This window comes from Trichechus manatus, unplaced genomic scaffold (assembly GCF_000243295.1).
Source record: "Trichechus manatus latirostris isolate Lorelei unplaced genomic scaffold, TriManLat1.0 scaffold00010, whole genome shotgun sequence".
NCBI classification, from domain to species: Eukaryota; Metazoa; Chordata; class Mammalia; order Sirenia; family Trichechidae; genus Trichechus; species Trichechus manatus.
Window position 1 is genome coordinate 2,185,933 of NW_004443946.1, and position 18,182 is coordinate 2,204,114.

General features: G+C 39.1%; 1 protein-coding gene across 4 annotated transcripts in view; it reads right to left on the reverse strand.

Annotated features, from left to right (window-relative positions):
• MAP4K5 (mitogen-activated protein kinase kinase kinase kinase 5) overlaps positions 1-17,763 on the reverse strand; it is a 123,493-nt gene extending 105,730 nt beyond the window's left edge. For all 4 annotated transcript variants that reach the window (XM_004370847.2, XM_023726163.1, XM_023726162.1 and 1 more), the window contains exons 1-2: positions 17,641-17,763; positions 17,197-17,412 (exon numbers count right to left, since the gene is read on the reverse strand). In XM_004370847.2, coding sequence (XP_004370904.1) covers positions 17,197-17,304 — 108 coding nt within the window. In that variant the 5' untranslated portion in view covers positions 17,305-17,412; positions 17,641-17,763. The remainder of the gene's footprint in view (positions 1-17,196; positions 17,413-17,640) is intronic.
• Positions 17,764-18,182: the final 419 nt, after the last annotated feature.

An 18,182-nucleotide genomic window follows, 5' to 3' on the forward strand; every position in this document is an offset into this window, starting at 1 on the left:
TCTTTATCTCTTCATTTGATGTTCTAGGGTTTCAGGATTGTTGATTCTCTGTTTGGCTTAGTTTTTCGGATCTTTGTTGTGGAGGGACGGCGTGGTGTTTCTGCCTAGAGCGCCATCTTCCGCAGGAACTTTTATACGTGTTATTTAATTGTATTTATTTAAACACAAAAAGACTAAGGCTCAGTAAAGTTAAATGACTTGCCCGAGTCCACCCTGCTGGCAGGGGCAAGAGCAAGAGTTAGAAACCAGGAACTGAATTCTAATGTCAAGGTTTCACTGCTTCTTTCAGTATATGAGAACTCTCTCATCTCAATGTCACTTTTCCCCTTTCTTTAAATGGAACAGGTTCTAGGGAAAAGTATTAATTGCTTAATATTTAACAGATTTCAGTAGTGACTTTTGTTGAAAATAGATTAACAAAGTAATACACAAATTGTCTTTTTCACTAACAGTTATTCTCTATGGTAATATTCAATGTAAAAGAATGTGAATTATTACAAATTAAAAGTCTGAAATAATTTTACAGATGAATTTGATCCAAGGAAAAATACTATTAAGTATGCTGGAAAAAAGTTGCCAAATAAAAGTTAGCAGACTTCTAATATGTTTAAAATACATCCTGTGGGATTGGGATAAAGATCAAATAGCAAGACTCAACTAATTTTTCTTTCAACCCTCCTATACCATAATCTATCAAATACATCCACTTCTATCCCTAAATGTCAGCACATTTCTTGGTATTCCTTTTTTCCCCAGACCCCAAAGTGATAACTTTGAAAATTTCACTGGAATCCTATAGAAAGGAGAAAAAAATCTATGGACATAGAGTAGAAGTTTTCATATTGGGAAGAAAGATTTAAGTATAAGGGACACAGCACAAAAAATACATGTGTATATTCATTATTAGTGACACGTTAAAAATACTTCCTTAATACTTTTAAAAAGAAAAATCTCATTACATTCAAAATTATGAAGATATATTCACAACCATTCAAGGTTCTAAAATTCAGCATTGTTGCTTAACTTATGTGACATTGATAGATGCTGACACATCTCCAACAACAAAATATCTTTAAGTTATTCAATATTCCAGTTTTTCAAGCAGTGCAGGCATTAAGGTAGTGCACTCTGAACCATTAAGCAATTCACCAGAAACCAAACAAAAATATGACTATACTTCCCAAGCACAGAATATCAAACAAGTGCCAACAGTGTAAAAAGATCTAAAATGCTCTTCTGAGAGTTTGGAACGATTAATTCTGGTCAGATTAGTCAGAAGCAAGTGACTCTGTCTCTAGTTTGAAAACATTTCCCTCATTCTGGTACATTCTTCTCTCCCGCCCTCCAGCCCCTTTAGCCTGGTTAACTCAGACTTGTCCTTCAGGATTTAGTTTAGATATCATCTACTCTATGAAGTCTTGCCTGATATTCCAAGGCTGAATTAAGTGTGGTATCTTCTAAGTTCTGGACATGATTCTTTGGAGGACTGGGCCACATACGAGATGTAGTAAATGCTCTATAAATTTGTTAAATGGTTAAATATGATTGTAGGAAACTTATTACTATCTTTATTTCAAAAATAAGAATAACTACAACTAGGAAATACTATGAAACTGACAATGTACAGTTTTGAATGTTCTCATTTTTCACTTAAGTACATTCATTTTTATTTCAATTTAATAGAACCAAAACAAAGAGACAGGGACACTTTGACTTTTTTTTTTTTTTTAGAGATTCTGAGGAGCTTGGAAAGAAACAGATCTTAAGAGGATTTGAATAACCACCACAGAAATATATAAGATAAAGATGGTATTTTAAAATTCAGCTGTACCATGCAGAAGCCAAAGACTACTGTATGTAGTATAGAAACAAAAAATAAACTAATATAAATTATAACTCCCACTGATAAGATAAATAATTAAATGTCAGTCTCCATTTTAAAGCCATATTTCTGTTCTCTCCTAATGAAGAACCGACGGGTAACTGTTTGTACTCGGTAATCTTCCAGCTGGATTTTTAAGACAGAAAGCAGTACCAGGCTCTTTTATAATGAAAGGCAAAGAGGCTTTCAGAAATAGATCTTCTAAACAGAGACTTTACAGATTCAATTTACTAAAGAGATCTTTTAGAAATTTAACTATGCAATTTCACACTGTAATTCAAAGGACTCATACATAATACTGGGTTTTTGAAATTCATCATTTCTCTCCAACAAGTTAACTGTGATATGCTCAAGCCTTTTTGTTTTTAACATTAACACACAAAAATCTGAAGATCTTGCATTGTTTACACAAGGAACTAACAGAGGTACCATGCACAGCACCTCTACAAAAAGGATCTAAATAGATTTGATTCCCATTCATTTCAGTAGATCATTGGTATAAACTAATATCATACTTAACACTAAGCACCTAGAAGTCTAATAAAATATATTAACACAGTACAGCTCTTATTTAATTCTTATTAATCAAGAATTGAATTTACTAGGTGGAAGAAGATAAACTCATAACAAATGGAATCAATGTCACCATAAAATCCATAGAAAAACTTTTCCAGGTAATTAAGTTTCTATTCTCAGTGTAAATGCATTTCCCTTTCATCCCTTAGTTGATATTTCCAATTTACTACCAGAGAATTCTTTTAACTGAAACCCTCCTGCTTCAGATTTTTAATTCATAGTAAAAAGTTAGCCTCCGATCTCTACCTGCACCAAGAAAAAAAATTAAAGATGCTGATCTTTTTAATGAAACCATTTCTATTTCAACAATACTATATATTATAGGTGCCAATTTTATAAACCGTGAACAAAAATGTCAACTTTTATTTGATTAAAAATAATTTACAAAGGAGAAGTCTTATGTCTAAACACTTTACATACAAATTAAAAAAACAAAGGTGTGACTCAATGCATAGTACATCTCTGTAGCTATGAAGTTAGAAGAGATTTTTTTTTAAGCTGGGGTGGGGGAGGAAATGAGACTGGCAAGTAATGACAGTCATCTAAAAGCACTGGCAATCAAAACGGTCAGATAAAAGACAACAAGTTTCCGCGCCCGATCTGGGAGAACTGGAGAAAACTTCTAGAGGGAAAAGTAAATCTAAGCTGTGACTTGATGGAAGAATTTCCTGGGATGAGTAGGGGGAAGGGATTGTGAAAGAGTTCCAGGTAAAGGTGTAAAGATAGGAGAAAACATGGGCAGTTCCAGAGAGTAAACTTACCTTGGATTAAGGGAACATAAAATGCTGGAGGAACCCTGGTGGTATAGTGGTTAAGAGCTCCACTGCTAACCAAAAGGTCAGCAGTTCAAATCCACCAGCCAAGCCTTGGAAACCCTATGGGGGAGTTCTACTCTGTCCTATAGGGATACGAGGAGTCGAACAGACTCAACGGCACCTAACAACAACAAGATGCTGGAAGCTACATCACTAGTATTTAAAATACCAGTAGGGTCACCCATAGTGAGCAGGTTTCAGCAGAGCTTCCAGACTAACACAGATTAGGAAGACAGGCCTGGCAATCTACTTCCAAATATCAGCCAATGAAAATCTTATGGATGACAACAAAACACTGTCCGATAAAGTGCTGGAAGATGAACCCCTCAGGTTGCAGGCACTCAAAAGCTACCTTCTCAAAGTAGAGTAGACCTTAATGAGGAAGATGGAGTAAAGCCTTCAGGACCTCCGTTTGTTAATGTGGGACTCAAAATGAGAAGTAACAGCTGCAAATATCCATTAATAATCAAAATGTGGAGTGTACAAAATATGAACCAAGGAAAACTGGAAGTTGTCAAAAATGAAATGGAACACTTGAAGATCGATATCCTAGGCACTGAGCTAAATGGACTGGCACTGGCCATTTTGAATCTGACCATCATGTGGTCTACCATGGCAGAAAAGACACACTGAAGAGGAATGGTTGTTGCATTCATCATTAAAAAGAATATTTTGAGATATATCCTGAAGGACAATACTGTCAGTGATAGGTTAACATCCATATGTCTACAAGGAAGACCAGTTGATACGACAATTATTCAAATTTACATATTAACGAATATTAAAGACAAAGAAATCGATCAAATGTGCAATCAAGATGCATTGATAATTACTAGAGACTGGAATGCAAAAGTTGGAAACAAAGACGGATCAGTAGTTGGAAAACACGGCCTTGGTGACAGAAATGATGTTGGAGATTGTGTAGTAGGATTCTGCAAGACCAGCGACTTATTCATAGGAAATACTTTTTTTCAACAACACAACTGATGACTATACAATGGACTTCACCAGATGGATTATACCGAAATCAAACTGACTACATCTAGGGAAAGAGATGACGGAAAACCTCAATATCATCAGTCAAGGAAAAGCATGTGGCTGACTGCAGAACGGGCCATCAACTGCTCACATACAAGTTCAGTTGAAGCTGAAGACTATCAAAGCAAGTCCACGAGAGCCAAATTAGGAACTTGAATACATCTCTCCTGAATTGAAAGACCATCTCTAGGACATTAATGACTGATGATCAGAAGAGTTGTGGAAAGACATGAAGGACATCATACATGAAGAAACTGAAAGGTCATTAAAAAGACAGAAAAGAAGGGAAAGACCAACATGGATTAGAGACTCTGAAACTTGCTCTTAAGCGCGGAGTAGCTAAAGCATACAGAAGGATGATGAAGTAGAAGAGCTGGAAGATTTCAAGGGGCAGTTCAAGACAACAAGGTTAAGTATTACGATGAAATCTGCAAAGACCTGGAGTTAGAAAACCGAAAGGCAAGCACACGACTAGCATTTCTCAAGCTGAAAGAACTGAAGAGAAAATTCAAACCTTGAGTTGCATTACTGAAGAATAATATGGGCAAAAAATGGAATGATACAGGAAGCATCAAAAGAACATGGAAGGAATCCCACTGTGGAATTCTGGGGGCCAGTATAAAATATGCATCTCAGTTACTCCCCAAAGAAGGCTGACGGAACTTGGGTATTTATACACAAATGTCCATCAGTTCAAGAAAGTCTGTAGACAAAGAAATGTTGTGCTGGCAGTTATAAGTCAGGCTGGCACACGTTGAACTAGTAAGAGTGATGGAATATGAGTTGGAAACTCAAGAATATCTGTTACAGTGGCTAAATACTTGGGAAGGGCATTATAGAAAAGAGATTGCTATCATCTGATGGACCAAGGACTGGATCAAGCCCATAGGTATTAATTTATTGGTTTTTCACAATGTTTGCTTTTTAAATTGAATTTGAATGACTTTAGGCACTGCCATGCTCTCTCCAGTTTGCCTCAGACCCCACCACTCTCTACTGCTACCCTTGCAAATGTATAATACCTACCTGGTCTTCTAGTTTGCCACCCCTGGAGGAAATTCAAGTCCAAGATGATAAGCTGATCTAGACAGTCTTCAAGGTCACTGCCCACACTGAAATTCTATGATGCCATGACTTGATGATCACTAAAAATCCCTTCCAGCAATAAAATTCTATGAGTTAATTATTTAAAAAGAAGAAGAAGATAGAAGGAATATACCGAATCACTGTATCAAAAAGAACTGGTTGATGTTCAACTATTTTAGGAGGTAGCTTATAATCAAGAGCTGCTGGTACTGAAGTAAGAAGTTTAAGCTTCACTGAATGCACTCACAGCAAACAAGGCTCCAGAAATTGATAGGTTCACCACAAAACACTAACTGAGATGCTTCAATAAATGAAGGCAACGCTGGAAGTGCTTACTTATCTATGTCAAGAAATTTAGAGGACGGCTACAACGCTAAGTGACTGGAAGAGATCCATATATATATATTTTTTTGCAAAAGACCTCTTTATTTGTTTTTAATTGTACTTTAGATGAAGGTTTACAGAACAAATACTTTCTCATTAAACAGTCAGTACACATATTGTTTTATGACATTGGTTAACAACCCCATGACACGTCAACACTCTCCCTTCTCAACCTTGAAGGACCTTTTTTTTTTTGGTGAAAATATACATAGCCAAAGATAAACCATTTCAATAATTTCAACATGTACAATTCGGTGACATCGATTACATTCTTCCAGTTGTGCTGCTATTCTCACTATCCTTTTCCTAATTATTCCACCACCATTATCTTCAACTCACTGTCCCCTAGGCTTCCCATCAAATCTTTTGAGTTGCTGTTGTCAATTTGAGCTCACATAGATAATTCTTTTTCTTCTGTACTTTAGATGAAGGTTTACAGAACAGTTTCTCATTAAACAGTCAGTATACATATTGCCCTATGACAATGGTTAACAATCCCATGACATGTCAACACTGTCCCCTCTCAACCTTGGGTTCCCTATCACCAGCCTTCCTGTCCTTGTCCCTGGACTTCTGTGCCTCATTAGTCCCGTTCTGTTTTATGGGGCTGTCCAATCCCCAGCTGAATGGTGAACCTCAGGAGAGACTTCACCGCTGGGCTAAAAGGGTGTCTGGGGGCCATACTCTCAGGGTTTCTCCAGTCTCTGTCAGGCCAGTAAATCTGGTCTTTTTTTGTGTGTTAGAATTTGGTTCTACATCCTTCTCCAGCTCTGTCCAGGACCCTCTGCTGTGATCCCGGTCAGAGCAGTCAGTGGTGGTAGCTGGGCACCATCTAGCTGTACTGGACTTAGTCTGGTGGAGGCCTTGGTAGCTGTGGTTCATTAGTCCTTTGGACTAATCTTTTCCTTGTGAAGAGATCCATATTTGCGCCCTTTCCAGAAAAAGGTCATCAAACACAAAGTAGAAATTATCAAACAGTATCATTAATATCACATGCTAGCAAAATTTTGAATATAATTCAAAACGACTGCAGCAGGACATCAACAGGGAACTGCCAAACGTTCAAGCCAGATTCAGAAAAAGACACGTAACAAGGGCTATCACTACTGATGTCAGATGGATCCTGGCCGAAAGTAGAGAATACCAGAAAGATGTTTACCTGTGCTTTACCAACTATGCGAAGGCGAGTGACTGTGTGGATCATAACAAATTATGGATAACATTATGAAGAAAAGAAATTCCACAACACTTAATTGTGCTCATGTGGAGCCCGTACATGGATCAAAAGCAGTTGTTTGTATAGAAGAAGCGGATACTGCATGGTTTCAAACTGGAAAAAGTGTGCGGCAGGGTTGTATCCTTTCACTTATTCAATCTATATGCTGAACAAATAATCTGAGGAACCAGACTACATGAAAACTCATTAACAACCTGTAATATGCAGATAACACAACCTTGCTTATGGAAAATTGAGAGAACTTGAAGCACCGACTGATGAAGGTCAAAGACTAGTACAGCCTTCAGCACAGATTACGCCCGAACATGAAGAAAATGAAAATCTTCACAACTGGATCCATAAACAACATCATGATAACTGAAGAAAATCTGAAGTTACCAACAATTTCATTCTACTTGGATCAATAATCAACGTCCATGGAAGCAGCAATATTTATCTCACAGTAAAGAAATACAGATAATTTCTCATTTGTTCCTATATTATTGTTTTCTAAAGTGAATACATATTACTGAAACTGTATTTTAAAAGTAAAAGGAAAAAAAGGCTATGCTGAGACAAGGAAAGGAGAAGCAAAGACAGGAGGGCAAGTCCTACCCATGAGTCTATGCTACTGCAGAAAGAATGTTAGGATCTGGAGAAAACTGGTACGAGACACAAGCATCTCCAATCTCTATTATAATTTTTAAAAGTTAAAAAGCTTAAAATGCAGAAGTTATTAATAATTTATTGAAAGTTACATCTTCTAAAATTTATTAAGTCACGCTTGCACTGCATTATTTCTAACTTTGTAAAAGGAAGGGCTAAAAGGGGGAAAGAAGACGGCACAAGGCATCTAAAAAAGAGGGGGAGGTGAGTATGTATGAGAAGTAACACGGTGGTTCACAAGACAAAGTTGGAAGTCACAATCCTTCTCAGGAAGTCCTGTTCACCTTCAATAAGACAAAGGCAAACAGAAGTAACCAGCATTTTCTTTAATTTATGATGGCGTTATAGAAACTAGTCTAAGGGACTCAGTTCATCTAGGTGACAATAACCATAAATCTAAAGTTCTTGCACGCAATAGAAGGCACAGCAGGCAAGGTGTCCAACAACCAGAAAGCAAGGATGTTTCTGCTTTTAGTTATTTGCATTGTAAGATGGCTATTAGCAAAGTCATCCCTACAGTAAAGGCAAATCAAGCCTGGGCTACAACTTGGAAAACACACAGGTCAGAGTAATGACCCTCGTAATTACCAGGAAGTGCCTCAGAAAATGGTGCTGAGACTTGAAGTTTATGTACATATACAAATCAGTCCATAAAATCCCTTACCACTCAGCACAGGGGTGAGGCTGCCAAGCCTATTCTGACCATAATTTGTATATTGCTTACTACGTGCTAGGCAGTGTGTTAAGCACTGTGTGTATAGTGGTAAATTTAAAAGATGTAGTTCTCAGGTGGCATGGAATACTGGAAGAAGCAGACTGTGGAGTCAAGATCTGGATTCAAGTCCTTACCATGCCACCTATTAACAATAAGATCTTGAGAAAAAAGTTTATTCTTGAGTAAAACGGAGATGATAATATCATCTGTCCCACCTACTTCATAGGATTATTGTGAGAAACAAATAATATACTGATTATGACAGGACTATAGAAACATTAGTCACTCTTAGTCATTTTAGTCCTATTTCATTTTTATAAAAATGTTGGAAGGTGGGGGCCAATATGACTCACCATGGGCCCAAACACCTCCAAGGACAGACCTGGCTATCAGCCCAGCTTACCACATCATCTTCTCAAAATCTCAGCCAGAGATGATTATTTAAAAGAAAGAGAATTATATTAGGACTAAATGCATCCTGCCCTTTTCAGAGCATTATCTACTCCCTTTAATTTAAATAGTATTTCACATAACTGGAAAGCGGTAACAGCCTTCTAATAACACTATAAAATAGACAAATACTCAAAGTAGTCCAGTACCACCAAAGTAGAAGTACCTGCTTCAACTTATTTGATCTTGGACTCAGTTCTCAAATTGACAAGGAAGTCCTAAAAACACAAGTACCACTTGTTAATAGGCTTCATGTTTCTCTTCCTGTGTATCTGGTCTGAAACCACAATTTAAAGTTTAGTAGTGAAACCTTTTTAAATTTTGAAAGCAAAACTAAAAAACAAACAAAAACCCTAAGTCAGTCTACACTCTATGTCATTTGTCTTCATCAAAAACACTGGTTATGATGGTTAAAGTGAAAATGCTGAACCTACGTAAATACAGTAAAAAAGAACCAGAATACTAGATGCACTTATAAGCCCAAGGTTGGGACTATCCACAACTCAATTTAGAACTAGAATGTATATATCCGCACTAGTGATTTTGTTGTTGTTAGGTGCCATTGAGTCGGTTTTGACTAATAGCAATCCTACACAGGACACAGTAGAACTGTCCCACAGGGTTTCCAAAGAGCGGCTGGTGGATTTGAACTGCTGACCTTTTGGTTAGCAGCTGAGCTCTCAACTACTATACCACCGGCACTAGTGATAGGACTGTTTTATGTCTATCTTCACTAAGCTGGAAATACTTCAAAAACTTCTTTTATAGTTTTCAAAACATTCCTATAATAGAAGAAATGAGTTTTAAAATAAAACAATTTGTCCCCAGTCATGGTCCAGAGCTTCACATCCACCTTCAGAATTATGCTCCCCCCACCAGGCAGTCACAAAATTAGCCTACTTATGAACAGTAAGAAAAATAAGATTTTAACCAGATGACTTATAAAACAGTAAACATACATAGTAACACGTCATCCTAATAAAACATTTTATTCTCACAATAACCTTATATAATATTTAACATAATCTCTAATGAAAAAACCTTCAATAAGGTATCTGCTAACTTAATAATGAATCTTCAAATAAGATTTTAAACCAAAATCTTTTTTATTTTCTGCTGTTAATCTGTTTTTCCAAGTTATTCGTTCTCTTCCACCATAACATGAAAGTAAATAGTCTCTCATAATGTCAGAGTATCAGGACACAGAAAAATGGTATATTCACAGTTAAAGAGTTAAATTTTGATAAATTCTCTTATCAAAAAATAAAACAGTGGGTGATGTTTTGATATCAAATGTTAGAGAAATAACAAGCACCCTATACACCCATTCTGTATCACCTTCAGATCTGGGGCCATTAGGCACCTCGAGAGCCTTAACATTCGAAGATTAGAGAACACTGGTGGAGAGAGACATAGTAGAAGCAGCTACCTATCCACTGCTTACAAAACCATGCTTAAAAAATGACAGCGGAATTGGTAACCTACACCCAATTGCTGAACCTAATTTAATTAAAAATCACAATGACCTGTGGTCCCGCACCAGTCAATGAGATGTGATGATGGCAACGTTTATGTCTTAGCTCTAATTCCTGCCATAAGTTTACAATTTGGCTGTATGTAGAGACAGACTCAGGTGACTCAATAAGATAGAGAGAAATTTAAGACTTTGTGTGATGACCCAGATATCCACGTGGCTAACTCAACTCCTTCAAGTCTTTGTTCAAATCTAACCTTTTCATTGAGGCCTAACTTGACTATCCTTATATAATCCCCCAACTTGCCTCTCTCATCCCACTCTGGCATTCCTGATCTCCCCTTAACCTGACCGACTTTCTTTTTTCCGTATCTTTAATTGCCTTCTAACATATTACACAACTTATTTATTGCTTATTGTCTTTCTCCCCCACCCCCACCCCCCAATGATAATTTAAGTTTCACAAGGGTAGGAATCTTTCTCTACTTTGTCCACTTGTATCCCAAGGACCCAGAACAGTGCCTGGCACACACGAGGCCTTCTGTAAGTATCTACTGACTGTTGAATAATCTTTTGTATACTGTCAACCCAGTTCTCCATCCCAGCTCCCCATTCATCAATGTCCCTCAACCATGGTTAGGAGGGAATGACTGGGGCTAGAAATCAATAAAAGAGGCTCCACTTTAGATATAAGAAAAGGGAAAGAGAAGGGAAGACGGAAGGTAGGAAAGGAAAGGGAGAGGAACTTGCATTTATTCCCTACCCAGTCAATCCCATCCTTTTATCTCATTTATAAATTCTCAACTTTTCTCAAATTCTTTCTCTTCATTTCCTTCTCTAAGGAATTCCTTGAATTCTTTCTCTAAACTCAGCAACCCTCTTTGGTCACTTGAGTAATAAGACAAACTTAAAGAATGATAACTGAATGCTGTAATCACTCAGTCTCAAGGGAAGAAAACAGAAACAGGGAAGAAACATTTTGTGTGCCTTACTTCTTGTTCCCTTTAGAGCTAAGCTGCTTCAAGGAAATCTGTATTCCTTCTATTTCCTCACCATTCACACAACTGTTATGATCTTAATGAACCCTTTCTATTTCTTACTTACATGACACTATATTGCTCACTCCTTTAACACATTTACTGAGCACATACTACGTGCTAGGCACTAGGCTAGCCTAGGTGATTCAGTGGTAAACACAAGGTCCCTGTTTTCATTACTGAGTCTAGCAGGAAGGCTGAAAAGCAACAATAATGAGTAATGAGCATCATGACATAGTATAAAGAACTATGAAAACATACAGCAGATAAACATGATAGATATGATCTAAGGGGCAGAAAAGGGTTCCCTAAAAATGCAATGTTTAAACAGATACCTGAAGAACAGTTGATAGATAGATAAAGGGGAAAAAGAGGAAGGTTGTTCTAGGAAAAGAAAATAGTATCTGCCAAAACCTGAAAGACAAAGTAGAGTGCATATAAGGAAATGAAATAAGTTCAGTATGGTGAGTGTCAGGATAGGCAGGGCCTTATAAGTCATGTTATTCTAAAAACTTTTTTCTATGGATAAGGGGAATACAGAAGAAGTGACACAAAACCTCAGATTTACATTTTGGGGAGATCAATCCATTTTTCTCATTGCAGTTAGAGGGGACGGGAATAAGAACGGAGGCAGGAGATAATAGATGACTCTTTGAACTCTTGGTTTCTGTGAAAAGCACTTCCTCATACCTCTCAGTTTCTTCTCAGATATCTTCAATATATTATTTTCTTATGTCAGCCCCCTGAGACTACAGCCCTTCCTCAACTCTCCTTCAAACTCTCCCTGGGTGACCTCACCTATACTTTAGTTACACCTCAGAAAGTGATGATGACTCCCAAACCTGTATCCTCAGTCCAGAACTCTCAAGGCCAAAGTTGCATTTTCTACTACCTATCAGACATATCCACCTATGCAAAACCTCATGTCCAAATCCAAACACAAGATCTAAACCCCATAAATATAGCATTTCCTAGCTTTGTTGATGGCACCAATACAGTCACCCAAGCAAGAAATTAAAAATGCCATCAATTACCTGTTTTTATCCATCAACACCAAGTAGTTTTGATCATCTCCTAAATATGACTCAAACCCGCCCCTTCATCTCCTGTACTCGCACCTAAATCTGGGTTTGTATAAATTCTTATCTGGATTATTCAGTAACTGGTCTCTCTATACTTGCAGCCACTTTACCCAATCCATCCTCTACACCACCAGAGATTCTACCTTAAAGTGTTTCTTCAGGCTAGAGCACAAAGTTAAAATACTTTGACATGACATACAAGGTCCATTATTTGTATCTTTCCTGCCAGAAAATAGCCTCTGTTCTCTATCTATGGCATCTCTCCAGGCTTCGGTCATACCAACCTAGAATTTAAATGCAGATCCCTCAAACTCATTATGGTTTCTGTCTCCATATATTTGCACATATTATTCCCATTGCCTGGAATATCTTCCCCCATCCTGTCCACCTGGAAACTACCATGTATTCTTTTAAAGTCATCTACTCTGTGCATCACCCCAGTCCATGTCATAGTTCCTCTCCTCTCCTCCCTTTCCCCATCCCCAACAGAGACAGTCCTGGGCATTTCTTCCTCTTTGATTCCATGTAGCTTCTGTTCTATGGCACTTACCAAATTATGACTGTTTACTATGTCTTGTCCTGACTAAATTATATGTTCCTTATTAATACAGTGTACTTTCTCTTTCTCATGTTTGCAACCTCATACCCTAATACACAGAGAGCACTCAATAAATATTTTTTGAAGGAATGAATTCTTACAGAAGTGCTATGCTGTATCAACCTTTGTCTCTATACAATGGAATCCTAGGATATACTTCAAAGTGCCTAAAGCCATTCTAGAATTGTGACTCTAGGCTTGGAAATAGAGAAGGTAGAGGACACAGATCCTACGGGAGTAGAGACTCACTACAGCAGACCCAGTTATCCAGCACCTACAGGACTGCAAAGAAGAGATGAGACTACATGACAAAGATTTCTACAAAAATCATAGCATTATATATAATTGCAAAACAATTTTAAAAATTGGAAATAAACATGAAACTTAGAATGATTAACTAAATCAAAGTTCATTCAGTGGACTCTTTAAAAATTGTATTTTTGATAATATTTAATGACCAGAGAAAATGCTGGTGATTTTAATCAAGTGGGGAAAAAAAGATACATCAGGATCCCAATTTTATAAAAGACTTTTTTGGAAACACATTGGTTTTAGAATTTTTGTGATTATACCAATACCAGATCCTAGTGGAACAGAAGGTAACAGAGATACTAAATCTCCAGACTTCCCCTTTCCTATTAGCTGATTTTAAAATTCACAGTAATTACAAATAAAATCTGCCCAGCTGAAATTTAATTCTTCATCCATCTTCTACCACATTCATTTTCTCTTTTAAGTTTCTTTCCCTTCCATCATTTCCTGCTGTTGCCGTCAATAATTTATCTAAAAGAATCTTACATTCCTCTTCTTCTTTCAATTGGGGAACAGCTAGTTGAAGGTTGAACTCTGTCCCCTTTTGGGAATTCTAAGAAAAGACACAAGCTTCAAAAAGGATCTGTGGTTTTGAAGAACATAAAAATAATTCACAATCTCAAAGCTGTAGACCTTTTGAAGCTCTTGCTTTTTAAGACACTCCAGGTGTAAAAAAGTGGGGATAATATCTGCCTAGAATAGTGACTACGAGGTAGAGAGAGAAGTCCTAGCACATATCTGCTCAGAAGAGTACAATACAGTCTTCTCAGGTAGATATCAAATGATATGTATGTTTGAGTGCCCACCGAAAATTTCTGGAAAGATATATACGTAACTAACAGTGGTTAATCAGGGAAATAGGAACGGGAGAAGAAAGTAGAAATGGGATTCTTATTCTTCACTTTGCACCTTACTTTACTGTTTGAATTACTTTCCATAAACATGTGTTACTTTTAAGATAAAATAATAAAAACTAATGTATTGGGATCATTTATGTTAGTGTTTGACAAGATCTCTCTAACTAATTTACCTGCATTTTTTTCACTGTGATTATTTACTAGCTTATGTCACCAATTAATACTTCTAAAACTTCCTTGGATTTTCAGTTCATCAAAAACACAGTAATAAATAGCAAAATGACTCCGATAACCCTGAAAAAAGAAAAAAAAACTTCAGCACTACAATTTCAACGTTACTTGTTCTTATGCATATTAAGGAGTAAATGTTAGCTGACAAATTTCTACAGGACTTAGATCACTGATAATGGATATGCTATGAAATAGTTTTTCCAGAAAGATTTTTCCCAGAGAACTCAACTAATTGAAATTTGCAGTAAAAACATATATGCAGGCTATCATAATAGAAATTACAGGAATATAGAGTATTAAATGCTAACTTAGTGCTGTGATGTCATAAGTATATGCTCAGAAAACCAGGTGACAGACTTATTGATATTCATTCATTCATTAAATTTTTAGAAAGCATGTACTTCGTGCTGGGCATAGTTTTAGGCACTATTAGAGACAGAGAAGTGAACAAACATAAAAATCCTGGCCCTCGTGGAGTATCTTAAGGGACTAAGATAGAAAATAAACAAGAAAAAATAAATAGAATATTACATTAGATGGTGATAAGAGCAAAAAATAAAAAATAAAGTTGGAAGAGAACATGGGAAGGGTATAAAAGCAAATAGGGAAGAAAGCAAGCCACGTGGCTGTCTGAGTAAAGACATTCTGAACAGAGGGACTAGCAAGAACAAAGGCCCAAAGGTGGACAGACACGTGTTATGTTTAAGGAAGAGTGAGCAGGCCAGTGTGGCTAGAGCAGAATAAGGGAGGGAAGAGAGTAGTCGGAGATGAGGTTGGAAAGGTAAAGGGGGGAGGGGCTGGAGCTTCCTGGAGGAGCGTTTGAGTAAGGCTTTCATGGACAAGTATGATAGCACCAGGTGGAAATGGGGCTAGGAGGTGATTCCACGTAATCAGAACAAAGAAAAACATAAGACAAGGCACCACAAATATCCTGAAGATGTTTAGAAATTGGAGGCTGGCCTTGTGTGGAATGAGTATATATTCAAGTGTGAGGGGGCATGAGTGTGAGGGTAGGGGAGCATGTGTGGGGGTAGGGTGGGGAGTGGTAAATATTCATTCTTCCATCTTTTCTGTCTGGAAGCTGTAAAAGAGAGATGTAGGGCAAGGAGACACGAGGATGAAAGGCAGGTATTAGCTGGCCCTTTAACATAACCCTTTGCTTTTCCTGGCAGGAATAAAATCCTGCTCCAGCTAATTGTTTTAGTTCCCATATCAATAAAGAAAAAAGGTGGAAGGGATCTTTGTGGGGAAGACATTCCATTAAAATTTTCTTGACATAGTAGATGAGAAAAAATACAAGAACTGGAATTTTTACTATTATTAACATGAGCTGAATTGACTTGGTGTGATACAGAGTGAGTCATAACACAATGATGACTAAAAATTGGGACTGAGAAGGCAAACAGAAATGTCATTTTTTAAAAGATCATTCCACAAAATGGCCAATGCATGGGTAATAAACAATTAAGAGTTAACTACCTCTAATTCTACACAAAGATGAGGATTCTGTGATTATTATCCACTTTGCTGGAACCTTGCTTATAATATAACAACAGCCCAGTACCTAGATACAGTGCTTAGTATAGAAAACTCAAATATCTGTTTAACCAGTAAAAAGCCTATCCATTACAGTTCATCTTAGTACAATCAAACACTGCTAGAGCTGTCACAACACCACACTGAACTGTTACTATAAACAAGGAGGAAATTAAAAGCAGAGTAAGTAGGAAGAAGGGATGTTTTCTTTCCATATTACCACCTGTGGCAAAACAACATACTCCAGACGAGTCAGTCTACTGGTTAATCATCCATATGAAACAAGGCCATTTCAGCTATATCGTTATTAAATCCAATAAACAAAGCTGTTGCAAAGCTCAAAATAAATTTCCCTTAATATCCATAAGAGTTGTATCAAAGCTATCTTTCTGGAACAGAGAACACAAAGCATAAGGAAATCGCAATCTCTTTCCAACTGATCCTTCAAGACTTCTGTGGATATAGAGAATTGGGTTTGCTTCCCTATGATTTTTTTTTTAATCTTAAATTAAAAGTAACACATCCTAATAATTTGTCTCAAATAACACAAAACAGCATAATAAAAAGGCAGCGGCACTTATTCACTTTTGGTTTGGGAATGTTATAAGACCCATAGAGGAACTGCTGGAGTAGAAAAAAGAATCACAACATTTATGTCATCTTTTTATCATCAACCAGACACAAATGATCAAACTTCTGCTGGGAAAAGCATTTTCCTACATGGGATAATATTTGTACACGCGTCATTTTGACCTACTGTTAATTTGCTTAGAGTGAAACTTTAGGCACAGGTTTCAAATGACTTTTTCAGTCAAATTCACCCATTTCAATACAGTTTTTTTAAAAAACGCAAACGTCTGAATATCAATATTCTTTTCCGTCTACTGCCTTCCGTGGAGCATTTTTCGATTCTAATGCTAAAACATCCTTAAGTGTAACTCTATAAGTAGATTCAAACTCCCTTCAATACCATAAATAAGCCTTAAATCCACGCACACACAATGTGCAAGAGTGGTCTGCAAAGGTGTGGTAGATCTGCTTGTTGGTAGCGATTAAAGCAAACAATGAATCTAGGGTGGTCTGAACGGAGTGAACGGGACCCTGGCCGCTTCACCTCCAGATGCCTCAATAAAGGCATCCTCCGCTCTCGACATACTTCGCCCGAAAATGGCCCTACTCACGGCCCCAGCGGACCACAGGAAAAAAAGCCCGGTTCGAGGCCAGGGCTCGGCCTGCCTCACCTTATAGACGTCTCCGTAGGTGCCGCTGCCGACCCTCTGGACGAGCTCGTAGTCCTGCTGCGGGTTCCGCCTCAGGATGTCCGCGACGGGCCGCAGCGGGGCCTCCATCGTCGCTCAGGTCCGGACCCCGCCGGCTCTGCCCGCGGCGCCCCGATTCCCGCTAACGAGGACGTGCGGCGCCGCTTCCCAACATGGAGCCTCTGCCCGCAGCTCCGCCTGCAAGAGGGAAGAGCGAAGGCGAGTCGGCGCCGCGGGCGAAGCCCCCAAGCGGCCTGCGCCCCCGCCCCCTTCCCTTCCGCCCCGCGGAGGGCCGCGGGGGAGACACGGGCCTTGAAAAGTCTCTGGCGCCCCGCAGCCCCGTTCGGCCGCGGCCCTTCCCCCTCCCCAGCCGCCCGCGAACCGTCCGACCCGGCCATCCTGCTAGTCCGGCCCCAGGCCGGCTACCTGAAGGAGGCGGCCCCGCTCTTTGTTGAGCGTCGAGGCCCGGACCTTCTTTCTCGCCGACGCCCGCGTCCCCGTCTCCCGCGCCCGTCGGCCGACCTAGATTTTGCGCCGCCTTCGCTGCTGCCCGCTCGTTGCCCCGCGCTTTCGCTCGCAGGCGGCGGAGGCGCGTACCGTCGCCGCCGCCGCACCACGTTCCCACCCGGCCTGCGTCACCGGGGGACACGTTCCCGGCCAGCCTAGGTCGGCGCTGAGCGGCCCGCCTGAGCGCGCCGGCCACGGGATCAGAGTGCCGCCCTGAGGCCTGGTCCGGACACGACACTCTCCTGGCCGCGCGGCCGCGCCCCCAAGTCGGGCGCGCCCTTTCAGGGCTCGGGCGCTGCTGCCCACGTTCAAAGATTAGACCACTCTGGGCATTCAAGGGCTGACCCGCCTCCGCCATACCACACCCAAACTCGTCAGGTAAACTTGGAGGGTGACTGGTAGAGGGAGAAGGGTTGGTGGGCAGGAGTGCTGTGGGAATTTACAGCCCTCCAAGTTCAACA